Source organism: Nipponia nippon, unplaced genomic scaffold (assembly GCF_047370975.1).
Source record: "Nipponia nippon isolate SJK-2023a ecotype South Korea unplaced genomic scaffold, ASM4737097v1 scaffold_7, whole genome shotgun sequence".
Classification (NCBI taxonomy): domain Eukaryota; kingdom Metazoa; phylum Chordata; class Aves; order Pelecaniformes; family Threskiornithidae; genus Nipponia; species Nipponia nippon.
This window is the reverse complement of record NW_028262391.1, coordinates 51,276,999-51,289,708: the sequence shown is the minus strand read 5'-3', so window position 1 is coordinate 51,289,708 and position 12,710 is coordinate 51,276,999. Positions and strand designations below refer to the sequence as shown.

The following is a 12,710-nucleotide window of genomic DNA, read 5'->3' as shown; positions in this document are numbered from 1 at the left end:
TAATGCCTCCATTATCATTTTAGGAAGCAGAAAAATGGAACTTGTGCACAGGAAAAAAAAGAGAAGAAAGTTGGTTTCTGGTGTTAATAGGAAGTCATTGGAGATATGTGATAAGCAGAGATTAGGTTTGCAGAAGGTGTGATAACCTCCGCGGAGTGCTGCCATTCCGTCACCTGCACCAGCCTGGATGGCCGTGCTTCTTCCCGTCCCACGACCGAGCATCCCGGGACTCAAACATTCCCCAGCGGCACCAAAGCAGCTGTTACCCCTGGAAAAATCCCCCTGATTTTGGGAATCACAAGGGGTGCTTCCCATAAGCTGCAGCATCACCCATGCCTGGGGTCATGGCAACAACCGTTGCCCAAACAGCATCTCCTAAGCCCAATTTCCCTCAAATTTGAGGGGTGTCCCAGGAGAATATATATATATTTTTCCACTCTGGCCTACATCAGTGGGACCTGTGGTGGCTTTAGGACTTCTGGGCACTGGAAGGCAAGCCCTGAAGCAGGTAAAACCGGGCTGATTTCCACTTCTTTCTACATTTCTAAGAGCTCTGCACGCTTTACTGCTCAGCTCTCCCGCACCGCATCAGCCCTCCCGAAAGCCTGGTGCCTCTGCTGCGGGGAAAATCGCCCTGCTGAAGCGTGAATGAGCTTCCCAGGGTGTTGTTCGCACACAGGGAAACAGTTTGCAAAAAATTCCCGGCTCTGCTGCCTGCCCCAGGGTGTGTTTCGCATTTTCCCTTGCCAGCTGCTGGCAGGGCTGCGGGGCATCTCGCTCCCTTCCAGCCCGCTGCTGCCAGCACCGCGAGCGGCTGAAAACCCCATTTTAAGTTTTTTTTTTTTTATTTGATCCTCCTCCTGCTGGGATCCCCCTTGCCCCAGGGAATTTAGATTTTTGCCTTGCCAGGCTGCCCATGAAGTTGCGGAGCCAAAACGAAGCCAGAGGTGATGGAATCACCCCCCTGGCAGCAGGGTCACAATTAGTCTCCAGCTCGTTGGGTTCCAGAGGGGACGAGGGGATGGAGAGGCTTGATTATACAAAGCCCCTTTAAAATCTCCCGAATTTGCCAGAAATTTTACAAAAGAAACAATTTTTTCTTGGGGGGGCGTCTCTGGCCGGTGCGAGGAGGCAGGACCGGTGCCGTGGGGGTCGGCGATGCAAGCCCTCCCTCCAAAGCTTAACTTGTTTCTCGGTAAAAAAAAAAGAAATAACCCTCCTAACCGCATCTGATTGCAAAAGATGTTTTTGGCTCTCCCCAAATCTCACAGGGGGGATCTGATTAGGATCAGTCGGGTGTTTAAAAACAAGGGCTATTACAGCCGTTATTTATTATAAATGACAGTACAGGTTGTGTACCTTAGATCATTATTTTTATTATACCATCTGTGCAGCTCCATACATTTCCTATTTCTCTGTATTACCCACATGGGAGTAATTGTGGTTTTCTTCCAAGAAATGTGTGTGTAATCTGGTAATCCCAAAAAAACCCCTCTGAAGTCAGGCTGCAGATGGTCCTTTACGCTCTGCTACGGCCAGCGGCCCCAGCTGGGTACGTTGGGGCCAGGCTGGGGCTGCTGGGCGCTGCCGGGGCACCGATCCTGGCTGGGGGCAGCGAGGGAGGGATGGATCCAGCACCAGGGGTTGAGCCAGGAGGGAACTGGAAACTGCCCAGGGATGGACTGGTCTGGGATCGAGGATGGACCAGTCCAGGGCTGGGGATGGACCGATCTGGGACTGGGAACATTGGTCTGGGGCTGGGAAGACTGGTCTGGGAGTGGAGAGGGACTAATCTGGGACTGGAAAGACTGGTCTGGGACTGGGAGTGGACTGGTCTGGGGTTGGGGACACTGGTCTAGGATTGGGAAGACTGGTCTGGGACTAGGAGTGGACTGGTCTGGGACTGGGGATAGACTGGTCTGGGACTGGTGGCAGGCCAATCTTGGACTGGGGATGGACTAATCTGAGACTGGAAAGACTGGTCTGGGATTGGAGAGAGTGGTCTGGGACTGGGCATGGACTGATCTGGGACTGGGGTGGGCCGATCTGGGACTGGGGGCACTGGTCTGGAACTGAGGAGAGACTGATCTGGGGCTGGGGATGGACTGATCTAGGACTGAGAATGGACTGGTCTGGGACTGGGGGCACTGGTCTGGAACTTGGGACACTGGTCAGGACTGAGGATGGACAGGTCTGGGACTGGGAAGAGTGGTCTGGGACTGGGGACACTGGTGTGGGACCGGGGAGATTGGTCTGGGACTGGGGATGGACCGATCTTGGAGGCTGAGCTCAGCCCGGGGCTGGACGGAGCCGGCACCAGGGCCGGGCCCTCCGGGGGCTGCAGACGGGTGGGAGACGGGGCAAGAGCGCCCGGGACCCTCCGGCTGGGGAGGGACCCCCCTGGGCGGTTCCCGCCGGCCCCGCCCATGCCCCGCCCACTGACCCGCCCGTGCCCCGCCCACTGCTCCGGCCCCGCCCCGCCGGCTGATTTCTCGGAAAGGCGCGCGAGCTTCACAGAAAGCAGCGCCGGCCGCGCGCGCCCCACTGGGCGGCTCCCCATTGGGCGGCCCGGAGACGGAGACTCCTCCCCCTTGGGCGGGGCGGGCACGGAGCTCGCTTGCCTATTGGCGGGGCGTCTCGGGGGCGTGGCCGCTAGCACGCCCGCCCCTCCCGTGCCGCTATAAAAGCCGGGCGCGGTGGGCGGTGCGGGCAGCGGCGAGGAGCGAAGGTACCGGTAACTGCAGCCTCACCGCGCTCCTTGCGGGGTCCTGGGGCGCGGGGGAAGGGGTTGCGGGGCGCTGGGGATGCGGGACCCTCGGGATGAACCCAGCCCGGTACCCACGGCCCCGTGCGTGCGCGGGGCACAAGGGCTGAGCGGCGCTGGGGCTGCCCGCGTTGCTTGAAGGCAAAAGCCGGCCGGGATGGATGGATGGAGCGGGGAGAGCTGGGAGGTGGGCGGCGGGTTGCAGGGCGATGGTGCGAGGCTGCTGCCGCCAGTCACGTTTTTTGGGTGCTCGTCCCTCCTGGCGCGGGGCTGGTGCAGGGCTCCTCGGCCGCGTCCTGTGTGTGCTGGCCCGTGTTGCTGAAGAGCTTGCTCAGCCTTTTGTGGAGGGGAAACGGAGCCCTGGGCTCTGCCAGCGATGGGAACAAGCTTTCTAGAAAACGGGCTGATTTAGAGAAGAGTCCTGTTTCAGCATGCAGCTCTGAGGCTCCTCGTTTTGGCTTAACTCAGGCGCGAGGTGTTTGGTGTGGGAGCAGCAGAGAGGCTGTGTGTGCCCCCATCCCTCCGGGGGTGAGCTGTGGGGCATCCAGCTGCCATCCAGAGCTGTGCCCTCGGCGTTGTGTTGGCTGGTGGTGTTAGCTGTCGCCGTCCCTAAAAGCAGAGGCTGTGCTGCAGGTGGCCAGGGAGGTCCGTGTGTCCTGCTGTGAAGCAGTGGAGAAGGGACAGAAGTTGGTGTGAGCTCAGGGCAAAGCAGGGACCACCAGGTCTGGGAGCTGTGAGCATCCTTGTCTTCTCCCCAAAACTTTCCCATGGGGCAGTAAATAAAAATAATAAAGGAGAGGCAGTTCTGTAAAATTTAGAGGAGGGCTGTGAGCCCAAAAGGCCTGGAGGGCTGATGCTGGAGCTGCTGGTCACATCTGCCAGGCCACCAACTCCTGAGGTCCCTGAAGGCCTCGCCATGGAGGTGACGGGATGCCAGGAAGGTTGAGCCTCGCACTTTGCTTCCAGCTGGATTGGAGAAGCTTTTTGCTGGGTTCTTCATGAAATCACCCAGTGGTTTTGGCTAAAAATGACTCGAGATCCCCCAGCAATGGTGGTGTGACTTCAACCCGCTCCTTCCAGGCGTTGGTCCTCGGTTCGAGAGGACTGGTTGTGCAGCCCTGATCCCTGCGGTGGCTCTGGGTGCTGCCTGGAACCAGTGCCTGCTCCCCAAATAGGCGGTGCCGGGTGAGAGGGGCTGCTGTCTCCTCTGGGGCAGACCCCTCTGCCGAGACCAGCCGGGGACAGCACTTGGCTCCCGTCTCCTGCAGCCGCTAAAGGGTGGCTGCCCTGGGATGGCCTGTCCCAGTGTCACTGGCTGAGGTGACAGCACAACTGGGTGCTTTAAACCCCGTATTTCTGCTTCCTATGTGACTTATCCCACAGCAAAAAAAGGAGTAAGCAGAGCACCAAGTCAGCCTGTTTCTGTGAGCAGAGCTTTGACAGAGCTGGAGGAAGAATTTGTAGTGATTCAGAGGAAATTGCCTTGATTTTTTTCATTCTAAAAGAAGCAGAGGGGCATTTTAATGTACAGATGTTGGCATGTGGGACTTGCAGAGCCGCCGAAAGCTGCTTGTCTCTGCGGGCAGTGCTGCTGCCAGCCGTGCATATGGCAAAGCACATCAGTACTTTGTGCCGATACGGCACAATCCCTTGTACCCCGATTGTGGTGGGATGGTGCTGGGGAGCTAACGGGGCTTGGACCTCTCGCTCCATCCAGGATGTGCGACCGCAACGGAGGACGGCGGCTCCGGCAGTGGCTGATCGAGCAGATCGACAGCGAGCTGTACCCTGGGCTCATTTGGGAGAATGAGGAGAAAACCATGTTCCGCATCCCGTGGAAACACGCCGGGAAGCAGGACTACAACCAGGAGGTGGACGCCTCTATTTTCAAGGTAGGGACAGATGGTTAATGCCTTTTCTCCACAGTTTCTGGGCTTGGCAATGCTGTTTTTTCCCTTGGTGACAGTCCCACTGGTGGGAGATGTCCACGCTGTCTGTGGGTTTTGCATCTCTAACCCCTGCAGGAGATGATTCACCCCACAATTGGTCTCCCAGGCTCTTTTGGGGGTATTTGTTCCTCTTTGCTAAATGCTGTTGCCAGGTTTAGGCTTGTTTTCAGCATGTTTGAATCCTGGTCTGATGCAAGAAGGAGCCTGATGTGCTGCTTTTGACTGGCTCTAAACTTCTTTTCAGGCTAGTCTTGGTAAAGGCCTGGATTTACAAAAAAAAGACTCTGCAGGAAGGAAGTTTTGGATTTCACTGAAAGGGAGGATTTCCAGTTTTGGGGAAAAACTGGAAAATTCCACCCTGAACCAAAAAGGTCAGGCTCTTCCCCAGGAATTCCCTTCTCTCTGCCCCTACTTCCAAATATCTGTACTGGTGAGCGAGTTCGCTTTCGGGGCAGTGACAGCTGGTTAGTGGCTGGTTCAGGAGCACAGAGTTATGAGGATGGCATTGAATTCAGCCATCTGAAAATATTTAAATATCTAAAATGAGTATTTAAAAAATAATACATATTTTGTAGTCTTCATTATACATATTTTGCAATCTTCCTTCAGCGGTAAAATGTATTCTCCCACCAAAAGCACAAATGATGTTCTGATCTTGAAAAGAAACCAGCTTTCACTTATTAGTCAGGAGCTGGAAAGTGAGGCTTAATTTGATTTTTTTTTAATGGAGGTGTTACCAGGTCATTAGGAACACCACTGCTTCAGCAGTGATTCCTCGCATCCCCAGCAGCTCCTGACCTGTCAGTGCAGAAATGAAGCCACATCTTATCGTCTTGATCTCTGCTTTTTAAAACCCGGGTGCTGCAGCCCTTCCTGCGCCCGGGTGTGTTGCTGGGGCAGGTGGTGCTGCTCTGCACCCAGATACCCGTGTCCCCATGTGTGGCAGCTGTGCACGTGGCTGCAGTCTAGGAGCGAAACGGTGAATACACATGGGATGGTTGAGAGGGTGCAAGGGGAGAGCAAAATGCAAAATGCTCTCTGCAGCCCCAGCTCCTTTGCTCTGGGGGTTGAGGGGATTTGCAGAGGTCACGTGGAAGATTTTTTTTGTTGCTTTGTTTTAGGCCTGGGCTGTTTTCAAAGGCAAGTTCAAAGAAGGTGACAAAGCGGAGCCAGCCACGTGGAAGACACGACTGCGCTGTGCCTTGAACAAGAGCCCCGACTTTGAGGAGGTGACAGACAGGTCCCAGCTGGACATCTCGGAGCCCTACAAGGTCTACAGGATCGTGCCGGAGGAGGAACAGAAATGTGAGTGCCCTGATAAAGGACTGACCCCCAGGCGCAGGTCAGCCCTGTGGGTAACCACGAGCTTGCGCTGCTGACCTACATCTGAGCGGAGCTTCCTGGCCAGACGCTGCTCTTGTGCCGTGATGCTTTGCTTGTCCTGTTTTGCAGAAGATGTCCCCTGTGTCACTGTGGTGGCAGGGAGGGAAGGAGGAAGGACAGGCTTTTTTCTTTTCTACCCCCCAAAACAGCTGCATAGGAAACGGGGGATAAGTGCAGCTGCTTAGGAAATGGGGGATAACTGCAGCATTGCGTGACCTTCCATCCCATAAGAATGTTGTAGGGGCCAATCCAAAATCCTTTCCCCCCTTGAGCCCTCAACCCCTTGTCCTCCCAATGCCCGCCCTGGGTGGATGGCAGGGAGCTGCAATAAATCCCTTCTCTTGCCAGCAGTGATTAGAGTAGCAGTAATTTCACAGAGAGCAGTTGCTGCTGCAATGTCTGGTGCAGTGCAGGTCGTGCTAAGTATATCTCTGTTTGTGGTTAGGTGTGTGTGTGCTCTTTCTTTTTTTCTTTTTTAAGTAAAAACTTGCAAAAAGAAAAATCTCACTGTCAGGAAATCTGCCTTTAGCATCTTGGTCTCCTCCAGCCCTGTTCACACGGGGGGCATGCCACTGCTATGCAAATGGCACTGCAGGTTCCCACCAGCAGCGTGACTGCGCTTGGGGTGGCTGGTGGAAAAAGGAGAAGCAGCGGCAGCAGCAGCCCCGGTCTCTGGGGTGCTCAGGAAAAAAAAAACCCAACCCTCTGCTCTAGCTCTGTCTCAGCTACCAGCTGGATTTTTGATTTGCCTTGTTGCTGGTCACCGTACACTGGGGCAATGGGTTGCAAACTGGTTTTTTGGTCCTGAAAAGCAGCTCTGGAGGGGGCTGCGAGCCGCCCCGAGGTGCCGTTACATGGCTCCGCTGTGCTGTGGTTCTCAGTTTCATAACTTTCACAGGGTGAAGGGTTTCTAAAACCCAGCGGTGAGATGAGCCACGGCAGGGGGGTGGGTGTGCTCACTGCATCCCGGCCTCTCCTTCCAGGCAAAGCGGGCATTGCCAACGGGAGCAGCCTGAATGACGTCACGGAGATGGACTGCAGTTCCTCTGCAATCGATGACCTCATTAAAGAGGTAAGCCTTCACTGTGGCTGCAGGTTGCCTTGGCCAGAGGTGGATGGATGGCAGGGAGTTGCCTGATGAAGTGCTGCCTTCCTAAAATTCAGTCTGCAAAGCTTTGGGAATTGGCCTGGCAAGCGATGCTGGGTTTTGCAGCTCATTCATGCGAGCCAGTGCTGGGACACGGTTGCTGATGAATGGCTTATGCTTTCGATTTGCATCTGGGCAGGCGAGACCTTTGCTGGGGCACTGAGGCTGTTTCACAGCTCTGTTCCCCTTCTCGGCCATGTCACCTTGGGCTGCTTCTGCTCAGTGGCTCTTGAGGGTGTTATTTGAGTGTACAGCCTGGGGAATGCCAAACTTGCTCTTTCTAAACGAAAAAATTTCACTGGCATCCTGTTGGCTTTGCCATTTGGACCCTCTCTGAGCACTGCGAGTGTCTCGGTGCCTTGGGCAGCCCCTGCCCTGCACAAAACCTGCTCTGATCTCTGTCTGGTCTTGCACAGCCCCCCTGTGTTGATGAATACCTGGGGATCATCAAGAGAAGCCCCTCACCCCCCCAGGAGACCTGCAGAAACCCCCTGATACCCGACTGGTGGGTGCAGCAGCCCAGCCCCGGTAAGTAGCCGACAGCGTGTGCAGTGTTTAATGGGACCGAGCTTTTTGTCTGGAGCAGAAAAAACTTACTGTACAGCAATGGATAATGGACAGCAGTTGTATTATCTGTCTTATTAAGAATGCTTAAAATACTAATTATGAACACTGTGGTTGGTAGCAGGCACCCAAGAGTGTGCATTGCACAAGATTAAATCCACCTGGGAGTATTTGCTGGCATCTCCTGTGTGGGAGCTGGGAAGCCTGATGTGCCTGGCAGAGAAAACCAGGGGACTGGTGGAGGGGAGAGGCAGGGACTGGGGTTTGGGAGCTGGGTACACAGGCACAACTCTGGTTTCTTTGCCCACAGCATTGCCCCTGATGAACGGATACTCCGGCTACGAGCAGCATCATTCAGGTAAGGCAGTTTCCCTGCTTGGTTGTGGACTGTGGCCATCAAAAGCCTCTCTGGGGCTTGGCCTCATGTGTGTGGTGGCAGAAGGTGGCTCTGACTCTGCTGCCTGCCTTGGAGGAGGCTTTGCTCTGGGTTTGGGCGGTTCTCTGCCCTCCTGGGCATCCACGGGGTTTGAACGCATCCTGCCTGTTGTCCTGTGGCCACAGCCCTGGCACAGCGGGCTGCCCTGGGATGTTGGGATCAGCCATGCCTTTAGCATGGGGAGATCTGCCCACAGCAAGGGAAGTGTGGAGCAAAGGCAGGGGGAAGGGGTTCAGTACTGGGAGCTCTAGCTTGCTGATCAGCACTGTTACCAGGCTGAGTGCTGCAGGAGATGTCCTCTAGCAAGTAGAAGGTCTCCTCCATCCAGTGAGACTTGTTCCCAGGAAATTTTGCTGCTTTCATGGAGTTTAGGTATTGCAGTAAAGAGCAGGCAGGGTTTGTCTTCTCCTGATGGGTTGTGTATGTGCCCATCCCCTCCCAGGTTACTCCCAGATGGTGATCAGCTTCTTCTACGGCGGGAGGCTGGTGGGCCACATCACCACCTCGTGCACCGAGGGCTGCCGGATCTCGCTCAGCCAGCCCTCCAGCCACGGCGAGAAGCTATACGCCCCAGATGCCCTGGAGCACGTGCAGTTCCCCTCGGCCGATGCCATCCAGAATGACCGCCAGAAGCAGATCACCAGGAAGCTCTTTGGGCACTTGGAGAGGGGTGTCCTGCTGCACAGCAACAAGCAGGGCATCTTCATCAAGAGGCTGTGCCAGGGCAGGGTCTTCTGGAGCGGGAACACCATGGTCTACAAGGACAGGCCCAACAAACTGGACCGGGATGAGGTGGTGAAGATATTTGACACCAACTTGTTCTTCAGAGGTTTGTAGGAGCATTCCCCTCTTTCTTTTCATGCACTTGGTGGGGTTGAAAGGGTGGAGCCCTTGGCCTTGGAGCACTTTGGAGTCATCACTCTCCATCACCAATGGGTTACCCAAGTGCTCTGGGTGAGTAGCTGATGCTAGCAGATCTAGGAAAGAACCATCTGGTGCTTTGTGTCACTAGCAGACTCCTCCTGGTTGGAGGCTTTGCACAGGAGAGCTGGCTTTTCTTGAGCCCACAGCTTTCCTCCACGGCAGGGTGCTTGGTCCTGAAGCTGGCAGCTTGTGGCAGGCAGCTTCCAACTGTTCCCCTCTCCTTGCAGAGCTGCAGCATTTTTACAACAACCAGGGCCGCTTCCCGGACAGCAGAGTCATACTGTGCTTTGGAGAGGAGTTCCCGGATGCCGTGCCTCTGCGGTGTAAGCTCATCCTTGTCCAGGTACGGAGGGCTGCCCTTTGGAGCTCTGCTGCTGAATTTCCCCCCCTTGTCTGGACCATATTGTCGTCTTCCCCCCCACAAGCAGGGGTCTAGCATCAACCCCTGGAGCCACAGACCATTGGGGTGCCTGAATTGGTTGGGTGGCTGATGTGGCATGAATATCAGCTTATCCACAGCCTCCTGAGAGGTGCTTGGGCTGTTGCTTGTCAGAGACTCCTTGATCTGGTTAGATCGTGTTTGCAAACAAAGCTCCCAAATGGTAAAAGCTTTTCTAAACCACTAGGAAATCTGTTCTCTTCCTCCTGTTCCTGCCTCTTGGCACTGGGACCTCTGCCCGCTCCTGTGGGGAAATGGGGGAATAAATCCCTGGAATGCTTGAGTTAAGGGACAGCCTCAAGCTGAGCAGTCAACAGATGCAGTGAACAACCACGGTGGACAGCAGCGGGGCTGGGAAACCTGTGGGAGGGTGAAGGAGGGGATGGGATGAGAGGGGAGGTCCTCATGGCTCTGGCCAGAACCTTCTCCCTGGAGAAGCTGAAGAAATTCTGGCATCTCAAAGCCTTGGGGCAATGTATAGGGTGTTTCTGGAGCCTGTACCCAGTGTGGGACCCCCTTGGGCCAACAAGGCTGTGGCAGCAGGGACGTGGCATGGAGGGCACAGGGAGGGTGTTGCATCCACCCTTGAGCAAGCAGAGACCCACCACGTCTGTGAGGTCCTGGAGGGGATTTTACAAGTTCAGAGACTGGTCCTTTGCCTCCCTGCACAACTTTCTGACCTGGTCACCTCTTCTTGCTTTGGGTGTCTGCACCAGAGGATCACTCTGCATGCGCTGGGACATCCCCCAGCCTGTCCTCACCTCCCTATAGCTCTGCTGGGAGAGGAGTTTTTGTGACTGCTCCTTTTTCCCTAGAGGTGCTTTGCCAAGGTGGCTTGTGGAGTTGGACCTGCTGGCCTGGCTGGCACTGGCCACCTGGGTCTGTTGGGCACAGCAGCTCTGCTGGGTCTCTCCCACCCCATACCCTCCTGCCTGGGCTGGTGGGGGGTGGATGGCAGTGGTGGGAGATGCCCAAAGAGGTTCCTCTTTGTTTAGTGTCTTCATGACTTCTCTTTTTGTGTAGGTGGAGCAGCTGTGTGTCAGGCAGGTGGTGGAAGAGGCTGGGAAGACCTGCAGCAGCAGCCCCATGCTCCCCATAGCTGATGAGACGCAGCACGACCAGGTGTACAGGATCTTCCAGGACATCTGTGCAACGCACCAGCGGCCACTCTTCAGAGAAAACCAACAGATTGCTGTCTGAGCCTCCTTCTCTGCAGACATAAAGCATGGTGGTTTGGGTTCATCTAGACCCAGTTTGGTCCCATAAGTGCTTAAATTCTTATTCTAGAAAGTTGGGTTTTGTTCTTTGCTGTTTCCAGTCCAGAGTCTGTATAAATACAGCAGTGAAAATTGCCATGAGAAGGTAGGTCAGATGCTTAGCATCTGTCCCACAGACACTTTACTGATTAAAAGTGACTTTTGTACCAAGCAGGGTAGTCCCAGTACCGTTGTCTATAGCTAATGGCAGGGGGAGGAGGTAGCATCTGAGCTGTGTGGGAAGGTCAGGGCTGGGAGTGCTTTGTGTTGTTGCCTTTGTTAATGGCCAGTCAAGCAGAACCAAAAATCAACAGCTATAACGACCTGCCCCAGCGGTCTGCAACTTGGACCTTGCTGAGAACAGCGGTTTGGTAGGAGGTGACTCTTGGAAAAGCCTTAAAATGCTCAAATGTAGGAAATTCTTTCCAGAAATCAGGGTGGCTTTCTTTTTCGCCCCAAAGAGTCCTGCTGATGGAGGATAGGGTATGCCTTCCAAAGAGAACCTTCTCAAATTCCTCTTTATTTTTGCTATAAGGTTTATATGTCTGTCTACCAAAGTATTTTGAAACTTGGAAACCAATGCAGAGATTATATATGTAAATGTTGAATATAAGAATTTAGGAATCTTAATTTTTCCTAACTAGAGACAGAGTTTATATAAATATAGAATATCTTTAATTTTAAAGATTGCAGCATAGTGTGAATAGGTTGGCTTCACCCTCCCAAATGCATGTGTTGGTCTCTCCCAAGCGTGACCAGGCAGCTGCATCCATGTGTAAATCCTCATTAACACGCTTTGTGTGTGCACCCAGCACCGGGGAGCTGCTTGGGCACGAGGCTTGTGCCTTGCAGCTGACACGAACCAGGACTGCACGTGTGTGCGTGCTACTAAGCTGCCTATTTATTTTATGCCTGAGGTTTATTAATTTTTTAATTTTTTTATCTTCCTCCAATTAAAGTGCTATATTTTGTATTTCTCTTGCAATGTGGTTTTTGGTTGGAATGGGTGGGGTGTCATATCTCTGGTGGGGAGAGCCTGGTATCTCTGTCTTGCTCCTGGTCTTGCCTGCGGTGGGGTGTGTTATGCCTCTGCTGTTGCCTCCCTCCTGCCCTGTAACTGCCTGGTTTCATCTTGGGGTGGGTGAGGAATGAGCTGAAATGCTGTAATGCGACGGGGGGAGAAGGATATCGCTCACAGGGCCTTCATGCCAGGGAGCGTGGAGATGGCTCCCTGCCCATCTGCCACTGCACTGCCCTGGGTGCCCTTAGCTCTCTGACCTGGGCTGTGATGCTCTGAGGTCATGGGCTGGGGGACAGTTATTTATGGTCCTGGTCAAAGGCATGCTCTTGTCCTTCCCCTGTTATTGCCTGGTAGGAGCCTTTCCCTGCTGCTGTCTCCATCCACCTTTCTCACAGGGCCTGGACCAGTGGAGGTGGGTGGTGTTTGGGGAGAGCCAAGGGGAAAAAGGGAGCATCTGCCTTGGTCAAATGAAGTCAGTGTTGCAGCAGGGGAGGCTGAGCATCTGCACCCTTACCTGCCTTCAGTTCAAGCCTGTGTTTGGGGCAGCACCTCAAGAGGTTCTGGGAGGGTGTGAAGACCATGTTTGATCTGTCACCTTGCCCCCTGTGAAGGACAAACACCACTAGCTCCTTCCCCATAGCAGGCTTTGCCGTGTGCTCTGGGTTCCCCCCTGCCAAGGGGTGCAGGCAGGGAAGCACCAGTGTTCATGGGGCGACCCTGGTACCCAAGGTACTGGGGGATGTAGGCCCTTGTGAAGGGGATGCCTGGAGATCCCGGCAGCTGGAGCCTGAGTCTCCTCATGAGATGCTGCGGAGATGGGTGCAAAG

General features: G+C 54.6%; 1 protein-coding gene across 1 annotated transcript; it reads left to right on the top strand.

The window, feature by feature from the left end:
* The first annotated feature begins 3,976 nt into the window (after positions 1-3,976).
* On the top strand, positions 3,977-11,835 carry IRF8 (interferon regulatory factor 8). Its single transcript, XM_009477428.2, has 8 exons — positions 3,977-4,656; positions 5,835-6,018; positions 7,080-7,168; positions 7,660-7,771; positions 8,118-8,165; positions 8,686-9,072; positions 9,395-9,510; positions 10,630-11,835. Exons 1-8 carry the CDS (start codon positions 4,288-4,290, stop codon positions 10,804-10,806), a joined length of 1,482 nt encoding a protein of 493 aa, XP_009475703.2. The 5' UTR covers positions 3,977-4,287; the 3' UTR covers positions 10,807-11,835.
* The last annotated feature ends 875 nt before the right edge of the window (positions 11,836-12,710 follow it).

Bases quoted from the DNA above. Each gene is read 5' to 3' on its own strand.
- IRF8 (XM_009477428.2), top strand. From the start codon at position 4,288: ATGTACAGATGTTGGCATGTGGGACTTGCAGAGCCGCCGAAAGCTGCT. The intron at 8,166-8,685 runs GTAAGGCAGTTT...ATCCCCTCCCAG, and splicing joins CTACGAGCAGCATCATTCAG to GTTACTCCCAGATGGTGATC. The intron at 9,511-10,629 runs GTACGGAGGGCT...CTTTTTGTGTAG, and splicing joins GTAAGCTCATCCTTGTCCAG to GTGGAGCAGCTGTGTGTCAG.